The following is a 16,396-nucleotide window of genomic DNA, read 5'->3' as shown; positions in this document are numbered from 1 at the left end:
TGGGAAGCAGAGGAATACAGATCCTTAGGAATTGGGCGATAAGTTTAGATAGTGGATTTGGATCGGCACAGACTTAGAGGGTCATAGGGCCTTTTCTTGGGCTGTAAATTTTCTCTGTTCTTTGTTCATATCAACTCCACTTTCCCACCTTCACCTCATCAATATTGACTCATTTGCTAGCTACTAACCTCTGTCTTAAAATTGCAACTGTCCCCACCTCCATTTCTCTCTTGTGGAGAGTTCCAAAGACATTTGACTCTCCGAAAGAAAAGATTCCCCACACCTCCATCTTAATTGTACAATCTCTAACTTTTAAAATCTCTCACCCTAATTCTAGTCTTTCCCAAAAATGGGAAACTTCCTTTCACCATCTACATTTTCAAGTCCCTTCAGGATATTATAAATTTCAATAAAATGACCACCCATTCCTCTAAACTCCAGTGGAGTAAGGCCAAGCCTGTTCAACCTTTCCTCATAAGGGAGAGCTCCAAATCCAGGTGTCAATTGAATGAACATTCCCTGAACTGTCTCTAACACACTTACTTATAGAATGAAATCAAAACTATACACAGTATTCTACTTCTAGTCTCACTAACATCCTGCATTAGTATAGCAAAATATTTCTACTTCTTTAATCCATTGCCCTGGCAATAAATTAGAGCATTCTATTTGCTTTCCTAATTACTCACCAGCATATTAAGTTTGTGTAATTCATGTGTTAGATAAGCCAGCTCCCTCTGTAATTACTCTCTATTTAAATAACATGCTGCTTTTTTCATTTTTCTTGTAAAAAGTGGACAAGATCACAATTTGCTTTATTATACACTACCTGCCAAAGAAGAAGAATGTCAACGAGGGACAGTTTTAAGAAACACCTATGTTGTTTCTGATTGCCACTAAGTGGCCATTTAAGGGCCTTAGTTGGTAATGGATTGAGGAAGTCCCGAATGGACAATCTCACCAGAAATTAACTATTGAGTTAGTGAGAAGGAAGCAGTTCAAAAGGGCCAGTTAGCCCAATTATTATCCCGCTTTCCATATTTCTCATCAGCTTCCGGGAGGGGATTGTTCAGTCCTCCTTTTATTTTATTTTATTTATTTTTTGCATGGAACTGCCTAGGGTACAGGGCAAGAATACAGCAAGGAGTCGCTGGTTAATGAAACTAATAGGCTGGAAAATCTAGAAGCAGTGGAGCTATATAGCTGCTGGTATCCTTATGTGACAGACTTGCACTTCCAGTTCTTACTCAGAGAGCTAGATATCATTGCTTTATGGATAGTTTATAACTCTTTGGATGTCACTTGTTTATTCATTTTGATCTGATCTTGCTTACCTTTATAACAGCACAGGAATAGTTTATAATGATGAGGTAGTTACACAATGGTAACGTCAACGGGCTAGTAATCTTGCGGCTAATATTCTTGGAACATTGATTCAAATCCCATCATACCAACAATCAATGACTTTTGTAAAAACCCAGTGGCAGAGGTAGATCCCCTTGAACCCGACTACAGTGGACTAAGAGATTGCATGTCTTCCTTCCAGAAGAGAAAGTCAAGTGCTAACTATGAGGAATACATTTTGTGAAGAGCATGCATGTGACTGATTGTGATATGAAAAATATTTTGAATATGTTGAGGGTGAGTGCAAATATTGATTGTTCAGATAGGAATGCAAGGAGGTGACTGAGGGAGAGTTATGAATGGAGCTATTAACCATGTGGGTTTGAGGAATGCTGTACAGAAGAGTGCTGGGAAAGTCAGAGCATGAACATGTTACAGCACTCACCTTCCCTGCTCTGCGCCCGTGTTAATCAGCATGGCAAGGCAGCAGTAATAAGTGCCTGGTATCTTTGACTGAGGGGACAAAATGCTAAAAGGCAATGCAAAGTGAAGATGCTATGAGCATCCAGATGGGCTCTGAGTGAGATAGCACAATGACAGTGAGCAATGAGCCAGAAGATGCAGTCTGGTCAAGTCTATGAGCTGGGTACATATTCCTGAGCCAGAGAATATGAGCTGTGGCTTAGCAATGATAGTTGCTGCTGTAGCATTGAACTGAAAACATTTCCTGTAAGTTGATTGGAAATGTGCGATGAGGATTCTTAGCGATTTGCACATGTCAAATGCGAACATCCATAGACATGGAATGCATGTGATTGGTACCCATGGGACATACCCTGTGATATTGATGCCAGGTTTCCAACATGGAGGTTGTTTGGAGCAAGTGGTCAGCTGAATTGACCTGGTACATGTCCTGGCTTTCTTGTAAAGCTAGTTTGTTTAGCGAGTTTAGTAAGATGGGTGGCTAAATATTAATGAGGCGAGTTGTGGCATTAACAAGTCATTTAACATGTGTTAATCCAGATCAACTGGCATTTCATTGCTACTCAGTAAGAACCTTGCCAGGCCACTTGCAAAAAGCAGAAAAGGTGGAGTGAGATGATGTTAATGTCAGCGTGGGCCTTGTTGCACTGACCATCCAATTGTGCCACACATCTCACCATGGGCTTCCCTGGCCATCTTTCACATTCCTATAACAATTCTGCCTTTTGAGTCAATTCTTGGATCAGATTAGGAAGTTACATAGTTGCTGTGTGAATCCCTTGGAAAGTGTTGTGCCAAAATGTCTTCCTAATCTCAGAAAATTGCACTCTAAAATCCAATAGAAAATCTAAAGCATAATCATTGTTGACCACCAAGAGTAATATATATGCCTTTATGTGTTATTATCAAAGGAGACTGAACATGAAAAAAGCTTTTTAGAAAACCTCAGCAATTACAGTGTTAACCTTGTCAATAATGACAAACTGGAACAGGACACCATTTTCACCTTACTCATCCTCTGTACTATTGGTTAATTGTCCAGTTCCTGGATCCTGCAATTAAAATATGCCAACAGATATGATGCAATACATGGTGCATTTAAAAAAAGTCTGATTTATATTATTGAAACAAAAGTAATCCCCAGACATTTGAATATTTGTTAGTTTGTAAGTTGTAGTTTATTGCAAATTGTATGTGTTACAATAGTGAGGGGTGATACTACTGTTGTAATTATTAACCAGATTACATATGCAAGTGGTATTGTTAAATATTAACTAATTGATAAAAATTGATCATGTGGCAACCAACTCTTCCAATCCCTGTCCTCGATTTCCCAAGTCCAATGGCTGAAATATATAAAAAAAGAATAATACTGGAGCAAGGCTTTGAGAGAAACAAGTAGTGGGAAACCAGCAAAGAGAACACAGTACTTTAGCACCATGAAACTGACTTTGGTGTTTTTGTTCTGCATTACAGTAGTTCAAGCACAGTCTGATGACTATGATTATGGTGATGATGACACTCAGTCTGAGACACCAAGTGCTGAGTCACCAACTGCTGAGGTAAGAAATGTGAAAAATGTTGTGCTGTATTGTGATTTATAGTGATTCTCTGCACAGTAAACACATTTGTGCTCTAGTATTCTTTTGCTAAGTTCAAACATTTATTTGTTTTTAACATTCAGAAATAAGGACCGTGTTTATCTCCCATTGTTGATCAAGTTGAAATCGACAGAATGAGTAATAAAAGAGTACTAGTAGGGTGCCCCTATATGAGTTAAAATTGCCTATGTCCTGTGGCTCAGTTAACATGGCATTATACATTTGTACGAAGGAGATAAAGCTATTCAGTAATACACAATGGCATCTGAAATAATCTAAATTTGATTTTGAGTGTGAGGTCACTACCAGATATAAGTCTCAAATGAGCTGCCAGAGGAAGTGGTGGAGGCTGGTACAATTACAACATTTACAAGACATCTGGATGGATACATGAATAGGAAGGCTTTAGAGGGTATGGGCCAAGCGCTGGCAAATGAAACTAGATTAGGTTAGGATATCTGGTCGGCATGGATGGGTTGGACCAAAGGGTCTGTTTCCATGATCTACAGTTTCCATGACTCTATGACTAAATAAAATTGAACATTCAAAAGTTTGCAGTGGCTGTAAATATCTTCCATGATATATAAACATAAGTGCAGAGTTCAGTCCCTCAAATAAACTGAATAATTCCTTAATTAAAATAGGAATCGCATGTGGACACATTAATCCTTCATAGGCTAGTATCATGCAACTTAATTTGCAGCCTAACACTATAACGTCAATAAATAGCTATTGACGAGCAAGCTAACATTAAAAGTTACAGCAACATTATAATGCTAGCCAGAAGATTTTTCCACATATGTTTAACTAGCTGAGGCTGCTTTGAGATTTTTCTTAATAGAGGTAATAGCTGAGCTGGCTTTGTAACTCAGTGCCAGTGATTTACTTAATTGTCAAAGCAAGTGTTGATTTCATATATCAGGATAAAATGGGCTCAATTGTTAGAGTTAAAGATCACACGACACCAGGTTACAATCCAACAGGTTTATTTGAAAGCTTTCGGAGCACTGCTCCATCGTCAGTTACCTCATGGGGCAGGATCATGGAACACAGAATTTATTGTAAAAAATCAATGCAACTGATGCGATGTATTGAACAAACGTAGATTGCCTTTAAGTCTTAATCACTTTAGAATGGGGATGCAGGTTTCAATTGATTCAAATGTAAATCCAAGAATTTCTTTCAAGTCACAGTCCTGAGTTAACTTAAGGTTTTATCAGTGGATGAAGGTGAAATCTCAGCTTAGACAATGCATAAAAGGCATGAGGTTAGAGTCTGTCTGTATCCCAACCTTCAGTCAGATGCACACCCTCTCACAGGCATATACTCCGTCACACTATCAAACACGCACAAGGCACGCATACACTCACACATACCCTCTCTCTCTCTCACACACACACACAGACACATACACACACGTATACACACATTAACCCTCTCCCTCACACACATACATGCATGTGCACACACATATGTCCATGGGGTGCATTTGCATTTGCAGATTTATATTTGCAGATTTATATTTTGTTCCAAAGCACACAATCTTTAGGCAGTCAGTCCATGTGACATTTTATAAATTCCTACTTTGGAAATAGAACCAGTCTGACTCAAGGTTGGGATACAGACAGACTCCGATCTCACACCTTCAGTGCATTGTCTGAGCTGAGATGTCACCTTTTCTCATTCACTGATAAAACCTTAAGTTGTCTTGGGACTGTGACTTGAAAGAAATTCTAAGATTTACATATGAATCCATTGAAACCTGCATTTCCATTCTAAATGTTTAAAGGCTGAACAGCAGTCTAGGTTTGTCTAGTACATCGCATCAGTTGTATGACACTTTGATCTTTTACCATAAATTCAGTGTCCCATGATCCTGCCCCACTAGCTCCCTGACAAAGGACCCATGCTCCAAAAGCTTGTACTTCCAAATAAACCTGTTGCACTGTAACCTGGTGTTGTGTGATTTTTAACTTTGTCCACCCCAGTTCAACACTGGTACCTCCACATCAATTATCAAAGCCTTTCTAACTCTCAGATTTTTGCTGAATTAAAATTAAAAAGTAAGGAGTCATAAAGCAGTCAGCAATGTGATGCTTTCATGTAGCTCAATGTTCTCTTCCATAGCCTGCAAAGAAAGTAGAAAATCCTCGTGGACACAGACCACATTTTGGAGACGAAAGCATCTACAGAAGAACTCAACCACTTCCCAGTGGTGGAAGAACTTATGAAAGAAAAACGAGCTATAGAAATCAGCCCACTCCATCCACACAACGATCTGCCATTGTTGAGGAGAGTATAAACTTGGATGCAGGAGAATGCACTCATTTAAATCCGGAAAAGGTAAGGCCCGCCAATTTACAGGATGTAGTGCATTGGACTGAATCTAGCATCTAGAAAGCTTTACCACCAAGATGGAGATCTCAAAATTGAGTTGATGGGTAGTGGGCCTGTGGGGCTAACCTTACCAGCAATGACCAATTGAGTGGCTGCTGCCAGGATTACCATCTACAGTACTTGAGGATAGTAGCCCACTTTTCGATGCGGGACCACTTTGCATTATCTGGCAGCAATGGATTTTCATTCAACTGCAGCCAATAAAGGGTGGTGGGCCCTCAACATCAGACTTGAAACCATTACCAAACCTGAACTCACCTCCCCTAGGGTTAGTGAGTGTGAGAGACCTCATGAGAGCTTTTTTTTGATGTTTCAAATTTTTCAGAAAGTCTTCAGTCGCTTACTCCATCTTGTGACTCTATCCATTTATCCTGTCTACATCAGCATTACATCAGCAGCTTTCAAATCAGATGGTGGTGCTGCTTATCTGCCATTGTTTCAGGACTTCCTCGTAATCCACCCCTCACCCGCCAAACTCCTGTACCCCTGTAATTAGACAGTGTACCATCCATCTTCTTCAATTGAACAGCTAGTGTACCTTTAGCCATAATTGGTCTCTTGGTCAAAACTTGCATCAGACATGTGCTGGTGTGATGTATGGACAGGAACTGGAACTGCTTCTGGCATCAGAGCAAAGATTCAGCCAGGGTCTGTCTGGCAGATGAGCTGAAACACTGCTTATGTTTGCCTAGGGTGGTTTGCCTGGATGGCCTTTGATATGGAGACAATATGGAGTTGAAATCTCATCTTAGGTTTAAATAGGAAATTGCTGGCAATATGATAGATCCTGGGGGAATAACTGCAAAAATGGATTGATTTAGTGGCATAGTGATAACATTTGTGGGTGATGATGGTGGTTTCAGTCTTCCCAAAAGCAAAGGGAAGAAAGTGTAGTTTAACCATTGATGGATGTCAGACAAACAGTATGACACTGGAGAGAACTGGTGGAGAATGAAGCTTGGTTGTCAAGGTGGTCAGGAACACTGCAGGTGTAAATGTACAAAAAGCTAGTTGAAAGCCAATGTAACTGGCTGGGGAGAGTCTGCATTACATTATTGTCAATGTCAGTCAAACGGTGTCTTACGTTTCGTCACCTCAGTTCCTTCATTGTGCTGACCTCGGAACATTATTTATATCTTCCTGTCATTGTGCATCACATTTGGAGACTGATGCCTTTTACACAAAATCACATGAAACTTTGCACAGGCGTCAGAAAAAAACTAGATCCATGCCTCAAATTCTTTAAAATAACAGAATTTCCCAAAGACCAATGGATGGTAGGTTGCCTGAGCAGTAGTGTATGCTAATAATATGCTCTAACAAGGAACCTAAAGGTCTCCAATTAACTTGTTCATGGCTATTGATTTGTACATCTTGCAAATCAAAGGCCAACCTCCAAGAAGCACTTGTGATTGTGAGGATTCATGCCCCAACATGTGAGACATGATTTGTTGTCCATAAGCACAAAGTAGGAATAAAAAAGGGAAGTGATGATGGGCCAGTTCATCAATATTTTGGCATTGCACAGATTACTTTGTTGAAGCATCTGCCGAGCAATGCCACTAAGACTGCTATCGGTGCTCTTGGGGCTGTACTTTGAAAGATCCAAGAGGGACAGACAGGAAGGACATTGAGGAGTCAAGAAAGTAAGTGCTTTTCCTGTCGCAGGAGTGACAAAGAGAATTTGTGCTTGGCAGCTTGGATTTCTGTGTGGAGCTAATAGCCAGAAGGACTGCAGTTTTGACCAGTGCGGATTCTGAGTGAAAGGCCTTGCCAAAGAAAGGGTCCTAGTGAGCATTTGGCATCTGGCAATGACCTGAACCCAAAAATACAGGAAGGCTTGGGATAGGTCAAGCAGAGCACAGTTTGGTTGAACTCTGTCTTGCTTGCTGCTATCTGGAGAGGGGTGACTAACATGGCCCAAGTATCCAGATTACTAAGTACCTGTTTACGTAACTAGAACCAGAACAGTTGAAATCTTTGTATTTGGAAGTGATCTTGTATCACTTAAGTAAACTGAATGTCAGAGAACAAGTTGAAATGTCATTCCAACTAAAAGCTAAAAACTTTTTACCCAATAATACAACAAGCAATTAAATTTTCCTGATCTTTCTGATATAAGCTTTCTCATATCCCTTTATCGATTTCCATTTAAGGGAACATTGTGTCCAACTGGCTGTGAACTGAGGACTAGGCTTCTGAAGGAGGAAAAGGATTTAAAACCAGCCATTGATAACTTAGCAGTGGAAGTTTCAAATCTTACTCGGTCTACAAACACGATGCATGTTTACATTGAAAATGTAGATCGTGAAATGCAATGGCGAGAAACACAGTACACAGGTACAGATTCCCTCTATTTTAGGGAGCAATCCATTCTGCCAACATCGGTTTGTTCAATCAATCCTGGAAAATAAACCAGTGTCGCGGTACCAATGGAAAGTTTATACAATTCATAGTAATGCATATATGTCTCTGCAGGGAATTATAAAGTACTGGATTCATACAATACAGAGCTGGAAAACCATTTTGCATTGATAAATAACACAGTAAACAACCGCATGCTTTCATCAACCATCAATACGATGCATTCTGTTTTGGAGATTCTCAACCAAAAGCTGCGTGTTCTTAGAGGAGCAGTATTGACACAAATAGATCACTGTAAGATGCCGTGCACTGTTACTTGTAATATCCCAGTGATATCAGGAAAAGGTAAAGATTTGTCATAACGTTCAACTCCTTTTTATTGCTATATTTCTCCATTTTTTCACTATTACAATATGAGTTTGCATGCATCTTTATTTTGCAGAATGTAACGACATTTATGAGAAAGGTGGTACAGAATCTCAAATGTACTTAATCAGACCAGACCCTTCTAAAGCACCCTACAAGATTTACTGTGACATGGTAACAGCAGAAGGAGGTACCTATCTTGTGCATCATAAAATATTATTTTCTAGCAAATTATTTTAGCTTCTGTATGTCATTTAATTATACGAATGACATATAAGAGACTTATATAACTTCCAAATACTTTTTTGATTTGTAACAATAAAAATGTTTTCCAGGGTGGGCACTGATTCAAAACAGACAGGATGGTAGTGTTGATTTTGGCAGATCTTGGGATGCCTACAAAAATGGATTCGGTAATATTGCATTCGATTCAGGAAAAGGGTTTTGCGATACCCCAGGTGAGTTTGTTAAAATTGCTCATAAACATTAACGACTTGTTCAAAAAAGCATGGCAAAGCTTACTGCAGTGTCAAGTCCAACTAAAAATGAAAATTTTCAAGGAAAATCATTACAAAATAAAGGTTCAATTGTAGTCATTTAAAACAAAAATCTTTCTTGAGGTATAGGTAGCACTGGCTACACTAACATTTATTGCCTATCACTAATTGTCCAGCATGTGGTTAAGGGTCACAAATAGATAAGCGTGGCAAAATTTCTTCCTGAAAGGATATTAGAGAACCAGATAGGGTTTTGCAACAATCAACAGTGGTTACATGTTCACCATTAGGCTAACTTTTATTCTAAACTTTTTTTTAAAGTTAAAATCAAATTTCACCACTGCCATGATAGGATTCAAACCTATGGTTGTCAGATCAGTGACATTACCACTATGCCACTGTCTCCTTCTGTTTTGAGCATAAATTTGTCCTCATATAGTCCTTGAGCCCCACAAAAAGCTTTGTAAATTCTGTTTTAATTATGTCTATAGGAGCTATTTTATAGAAAATGTTTCTATGAAGTCCTGAAAATAAATTGGCTGCTTTCCAAATCTCACATCCACAAGTTTTCCATGACCTGGAGAAAATAAACAGAAATGTATAAAATCAGGGGTATATCTACAGTAAACAAGCATTTAGGTGTGTTTAATCCTCAGGTGATTGGCTACGTGGGTTTTCTCTGGGTGCTCCGATTTCCTCCTACAGTCCAAAGGTATGCAGGTTAGATAGATGAACCATGGGAATGCTCTTTGGGGAGTTAGTGTGGATTCAATGTGCCATTTGGCCTACTTCCACACTGTAGGCATTCTCAGATGCTATGGTGAGAAATCTATTAATGTTGACAGCTGATACGTGGTATTCACAAATAGCCAGTTGAACGTATGATATGGAGGAGCCGGTGTTGGACTGGCGTGGACAAAGTTAAAAATCAAACAATACCAGGTTGTAGTCCAACAGGCTTTATTTTTGGAAGCACCAGCTTTTGGAGCACTGTTCCTTCATCAGGTAGTTTTGGAACAGGATCATAAGGCACAGAAGTATTGCAAAAGATTGCAGTGTCATGCGACTGAAATGATATATTGAACAAACTAGATTGTTATTGAGTTTTTCATCTTTTAGAATGGGTTGCAGGTTTCAGTTCATTAATATGTAAATCCCAGAGCTTCTTTTAAATTATATTCTTGAGATAACTTAAGATCTTATACAAAAAAGGTGACATCTCAGCTCAGACAATGCATTAAAGGTGAAGGCAGGGCAGGTATCAGTGGGGAACACTTCGGGCCCAGCGACCATAATTCTATTAGTTTTAAGATAGTGATGGAAAAGGATAGATCAGGTCTAAAAGTTGTAGTTGAAAATTTGAGAAGGGCCAATTTTGACAGTATTAGGCAAGAACTTTCAAAAGCTAATTGGGGGCAAATGTTCGCAGGTAAAGGGATGACTGGAAAAGGAGAAGCCTTCAGAAATGAGATAATGAGAGCCCAGAGAAAGTATATTCCTGTCAGGGTGAAAGGGAAGGCTGGCAGGTATAGGGAATGCTGGATGTCTAAAAAAATTAAGAGTTTGGTTAAGAAAAAGAAGAAAGCATATGTCAGAGTGACGCTCCGAAAGCTAGTGTGCTTCCAATTAAATCTGTTGGACTATAACCTGGTGTTGTGTGATTTTTAACTCTGCAAATATAAGTCTGCAAATACAAATTCATCCCAAAGACTTATATATGTGTATGTGTATGCATGAGAGAGAAAGAGAGAGACAGAGTTAGTGTGTGCATGTGAGTGTGTGCGTATGATTGTGAGTGTACGTATGAGGGTACGTGTTTGTGTGTGTGTGCAAGTTTGGTAAAATGTGTGTGTGAGTGTGATGGAGTATAAGACTGTGAGTGGGTGTGCGCGTGGGTGTGAGTGTGGGACATGTATGTGTGTGCGTATGAGGTAGAATGTGTGTATGAGAGAGGGTTTTTTAAGAATGTGAGTATGTAAAAGAGTATGAATGTGTGCTTGTGTGTGTGTGAGAGAGTGGAAAGTGTGGTGTGGTCACCTGTAGTGTGACATGAACCTAAGTTGATGCCATCCTCATAGGTACCGAACTTGGCTATCAACGTCTGTTTGGCCATTTTGCGTGGCTGCTTGTCCCAAAGTCTGCCTTGGAGGATGGTCACCCTACCATCGAGACCAAATGGCCTGGTCTGCTGAAGTGTTCCCTGACAGGGAGGGAACACCCTGTCTAGTGATTGTTGTGCGGTGTCGATTCACAAGTTGTCATAGTGTCTGTTTGGTCTTGCCAATGTACCATGCCTTGGGGCATCCTTGTTGTCCTGAAGGCTGGGCAATTTTCAGTGAACAATGGTCTGTTTAAGGTTTGACAGTTGTTTAAAGGCGAGACGTTGAGGCATGGGAAGGTCTTGGCGAGGTGCTCATCCTCAGGTGTTGTTGGCTGTGAAGCACATGGCATAGTAGATAAAGGTAGTGGACAATGTATCCCTGTTTACCTACCTTTTCAAGTTCTGATGGACTTATCCCACATTTTTCAGGACTCCTAATTTTTGCTTATAATTACCATCATTTTTGTTTTTATCTTTTTATATATTCTCAGATGATTTATATTTGGAAGGAGATCAGCTCCTAATACTCTACTTTTTTTATTTGTTCATGTAACATGGACATCATTGGCTTCAGCCAATATTTTTTGCTTATTCCTAATTGCCCTTGAGAAGGTACTGGTGGGCTGTCTTCATGAACCATTACAGCCCACAGTCTTGTTGGGGATGAACTTGTAATGAAGTAATAGGTACAAATGGTACCTTTATTTTGACATTAGTATCTGGTAACCTTAACTCTTCAAAGCAGCGCATGGCTTTGCAAATAGGTCAAAAATGTAATGAATTAAATCGAACTGATAAAATATTGTGCAAGTCATTTTCAATGCATATACTTTGTTTTGGCTGTTGTTAATGTTCTTGCTTTCTCTCCTTAAGGTGTTGACTGCCTCCGATAATGTGTTTTGGCAATTTATTTATTTGAAGGAAGCATCACAGATGAGATAATCTTATTTTTATCAGATGTTCTTTCATTTACATTATCCAGTGGTAAACTGCTTGCCCTGGTTTTCCCTCCTGAACCCAGGAAGTGCAGCACTAATTTTAATGCATATCAAGTTCAACCTCTTCAGCCAAAAGCTGACTCATGCTAAGATACAATAACAGCAGAGCAAGACTTCTCACTCATTTTAAAAAGTGGAAATATGTATTAGTGAGATCCATCTGCTCAACTTCCCTTCTGTCCCAATGAAAAAGTTGACTTCTTCAAGGGATTTGGCTCAATTTTTTAATTGTGAAATATTATAATTTTTACTGCACACAAGCGACTTTGCTGCAAGTGGGAATGCTGCTGGCTATGCAACTGTGGGAAGATGTATCTGAAGCTAAATTTAATCTTATTCTCACTAGACATCCCTATTTGTACATTTCTCAGGATTGGCCAATAGGTTATGATTAAGAGAATAAACCCTGAAAGAATAAACCAACTGAGATCTTTTAACACAGCCCCAATCAGGAATTGAGAATAGGGTAAAAATCCGATCTGGGTAAAAATCCTTTTTGTGTATTAGAGCCCAATATACTTTATTCTTGCTGCCGTTCTATGGAATCAAAGTTGTTCTGCTTCTAAACTTTCTTGCAGGTGAATACTGGCTGGGAAATGATCGAATCAGTCAACTGACAAGATCTAAGCCTACAGAGCTCTTTTTTGAGATGCAAGACTGGGAGAATGAGCAACTTAGAGCACATTATGCCACATTTATTGTACAAAATGAGGTCAACAATTATCGCCTGACAGTTAATGGCTACTCAGGAACAGCTGGCAATACTCTTTTGGAAGGGGCTAAAATGCTCATCGGCATTAACAGGACAATGACAATTCATCAGAACATGAAGTTCAGTACATATAATAGAGACAACGATGGATGGTAAGTCTTGGGAAAGAGGTTGTGCTATTTAAGTTTTTGAGAGAAAGTGAGGGCTGCAGATGCTGGAGATCAGAGCTGAAAATGTGTTGCTGGAAAAGCGCAGCAGGTCAGGCAGCATCCAAGGAACAGGAGAATCGACGTTTCGGGCATAAGCCCTTCTTCAGGAAGGCTATTTAAGTTTTTAACCAGTTTTGCCTGGGTTTAAAAGTCTAAGGGGCAAATGTTGCCTTTGGTATTTAAATTCAGAAATTTCCTTGCCAACACATATATCCAAAATGTAGGTGCACCAGCAATATTCCAGCAGTTAATTTTACCCATTGGAAATAGAGCAATCAGCTTCCTATATTTTTATAACCTGAAATTCCCCTTTGATATTTCTTCATCTCACTACCAATCATACAACGTTAAAAATGTTCGAAATAATCATCCTTTAATTTTGCCTTTGAACACCTTCCCTATTCTTTTCTCTTTGCATCACCGTTCCTCATGTGAACCACCTTGTGATATTTTGGTACCCACCTTTTATTTGGGCGCAAATTGACAAAGTCTGGAGCTAGGGCCACTGGAACTGTGGCATGACAGAGCTGGGGGATTTTTGATTTGGTACTTACAAGATACTTGCTTAGCCTAAATTGGAACTGGGTATGTGTAATCACATTGCTTTGATTTAGATGAAGTTATCTGACTGACCCTCAGCTGAGGATTGATTATTCTGGATTTATTATGAATGGATTAGTGACTTTTTTAAAACTTGCACAAAATAATTCTATCTGAACATATTATTTAGTTCATTAACAGAGCAAAATTTCTCTTTCCAAGTTTAGCAGTGCTTTTATGTTACAACCTCAGTGTTGGTATATGTAGCAGCTGCAAAAGGTACAGGATGTGATTTGAGTATTAGAACCAGATACAAAAAAATGCAAGAGATATTTGGGCAGGTTGGGAAACATCTCTGGAGAGAGAAAAATGTGATTTTTCAAGTCAGGTATGACTCTTCATAACATAAACAGAATCTGCTTTGGAATGTGATTCTGTTCTCTGGGAAAACATATTGGTTGACCCTCTTGAAAAGTCCAATCCGAGGTGCTCTAGCTGCAATTAATATCAATTTAAAAATTCAAATAAACTTGGTAAACATATAATTCTAGCATAATGCATCTTACATTTTAAAATTTTATTTCTTTGCCTTTTTAAGTGGCCGAAGAATTAATCCTAATGTAATGCTTGCCTATTTGAGTGGTAACACTTAAAGCATTTACCATGCTTGGATTTTTCAGTTTAATTTCAAAATCTGGAGGGCTCATGGAATTCTGGATAAGTCAGGAATATGGGCTTTAAAATTATGCCACGCAATAGTAACATATAGTTGTGTAAAATGTCAAGGTGAAATTTAAAATAGAGGTGAACCAATTTAAAATAAATAATTCTGGACCTCTGTTTATAAAATCCTATCAAACTATTAGCAGTAGTATCGGAGTGGGTGGCACAGTGGTTAGCACTGCTGCCTCACAGTGCCAGAGACCCGGGTTCAATTCCCACCTTGGGTGACTCTCTGTGTGGAGTTTGTACATTGCCTGTGTGGGTTTCCTCCCACAATCCAAAAATGTGCAGGTTAGCTGAATTGGCCATGCTAAATAGCCCGTAGTGTTGGGTAAATGTAGGGGAATGGGTCCGGGTGGGTTGCGCTTCAGTGGGTCGGTGTGGACTTGTTGGGCTGAAGGCCCTGTTTCCACACACTGTAAGTAATCTAATAGCAGATAATACATCTGTTTCCAAAAGAACAAAATCCACTAAGGAGTTATATTGGTATGTGTTACTAAAAACCGCATTAACACATTGTCTATTGTAATCTTGTCCTTTTCCTTTCCTTTTACTCATCTAACGGTAATTTGTACCATTTCAATGTATTTCAACACAAATTGGGGATCTGACATCATTTTACCATTGACAGGGAACCTGGAAACCCAGACAAACAATGTGCCAGAGAAGATGGTGGTGGCTGGTGGTATAATCGCTGTCATTCTGCAAATCCAAATGGGAGATATTATTGGGGCGGAAATTACACAAAAGCTTTGGCAAAACATGGCACCGATGACGGGATTGTGTGGATGGATGCAAGAGGATCTTGGTATTCTATGAAGAAAATGAGCATGAAAATCCGGCCAGCAGTCTCATCAAGTGGTGCACAGGAGCAAATACCTCAATCATTCTTTGAACCCAAATCATAGGATAAAAAGCCCAGAAATGCTTTAAACAAAAATAAATTTTATGAAGATTTCATACTTTTTCTTTAAAATTTCTAATCTCTCAGTATGCTATTGAGAAGATTATGGTATGAGTATTCAAGTCTAAAATGATAGTGAATTCCTGAATGCATTAAAATATGTAAACCATTAAAAGATTGGACAGGTTTTTACCATAACTTTGGGATCTCCACATTGGGATGAAATGAAGAGTCCTGTATTCAGTTTTAGCAGTGAGACTGGCTGCACAGCTTTCCAGGATTTGCCCTCCCTATTGACCGCCTCCAGGTTTGTATCCAACTAGAAATGATGGGTAGACTCCTGTTCTGCTGGTCCAATCAGAGAACTGGGAATTGGACTCTTAACAGTTCTATCTGGAAAGCTGGAAGTACCTCTGAAGAGAGATCACAATGAAAACCCTTTGGTTGGAATGTTTGGACTTCCAGAAAAACCCTTTCCTTCATGTGGCATCTATAATGAACCATGGAATCTATAGGTCCAATGGCCCCTGGGATGCCATAGAGAGATGCCTCCAGAAATGGTGGGTAGGCCATTCTGAAACAAGAAAATCATTGGAAAGAATCAATCCCAATTGGTCACCCAACACTTAGATTGACTGCTTGCCTCTGCAAGTTTTACGGAGCAGGAAAATCGACGTTTCAGACCAGAGCCCTTCATCAGGATTCCTAATGAAGGACTCTGGCCCGAAACATCGATTTTCCTGCTCCTCGGATGCTGCCTGACCTGCTGTGCTTTTCGAGCAACATACTCTCAACTCTGATCTCCAGCATCCGGAAACCTCAATGTCCCCTCTGCAATTTTTCACCCTTCTTCACTGTGGAGGGTATAGATCAGGGAGATCGCTCATAAAGCTTTCTCCTATTCTCTTATCTTGTGTCCATGTCTATCACTGTGGAACCATGGGTAGATTCAATAGGTCAATATGCCCATTGGCAAAATGATTTCCATTGTTGATTGAATGTTGAAGGTGGAATCTTGTATTTGCAACAGCTCCCATTATAACTGAAACACCAGGCAGGGCATAGGCAATTTTGGATCCATAGTCATTTTTATATTGGCCCAATTTCACACTGCATTAGTTTTACAGTATATGAATAGGCATCCAATCTGAATCTAC

General features: G+C 39.4%; 1 protein-coding gene across 1 annotated transcript; it reads left to right on the top strand.

Moving 5' to 3' along the window:
* The first annotated feature begins 3,211 nt into the window (after positions 1-3,211).
* On the top strand, positions 3,212-15,414 carry fgb (fibrinogen beta chain). The gene is made up of 8 exons (XM_043697894.2): positions 3,212-3,389; positions 5,556-5,771; positions 7,982-8,165; positions 8,304-8,534; positions 8,632-8,745; positions 8,891-9,013; positions 12,730-13,015; positions 14,967-15,414. Exons 1-8 carry the CDS (start codon positions 3,267-3,269, stop codon positions 15,241-15,243), a joined length of 1,554 nt encoding a protein of 517 aa, XP_043553829.1. The 5' UTR covers positions 3,212-3,266; the 3' UTR covers positions 15,244-15,414.
* Positions 15,415-16,396: the final 982 nt, after the last annotated feature.

The sequence above is a fragment of the Chiloscyllium plagiosum genome, unplaced genomic scaffold (assembly GCF_037043375.1).
Source record: "Chiloscyllium plagiosum isolate Xiang-an unplaced genomic scaffold, Cpla_swu_hap1 HiC_scaffold_1, whole genome shotgun sequence".
Taxonomy (NCBI): Eukaryota; Metazoa; Chordata; class Chondrichthyes; order Orectolobiformes; family Hemiscylliidae; genus Chiloscyllium; species Chiloscyllium plagiosum.
The sequence above is the reverse complement of the archived record's forward strand: the minus strand, read 5'-3'. Positions and strand labels throughout refer to the sequence as shown.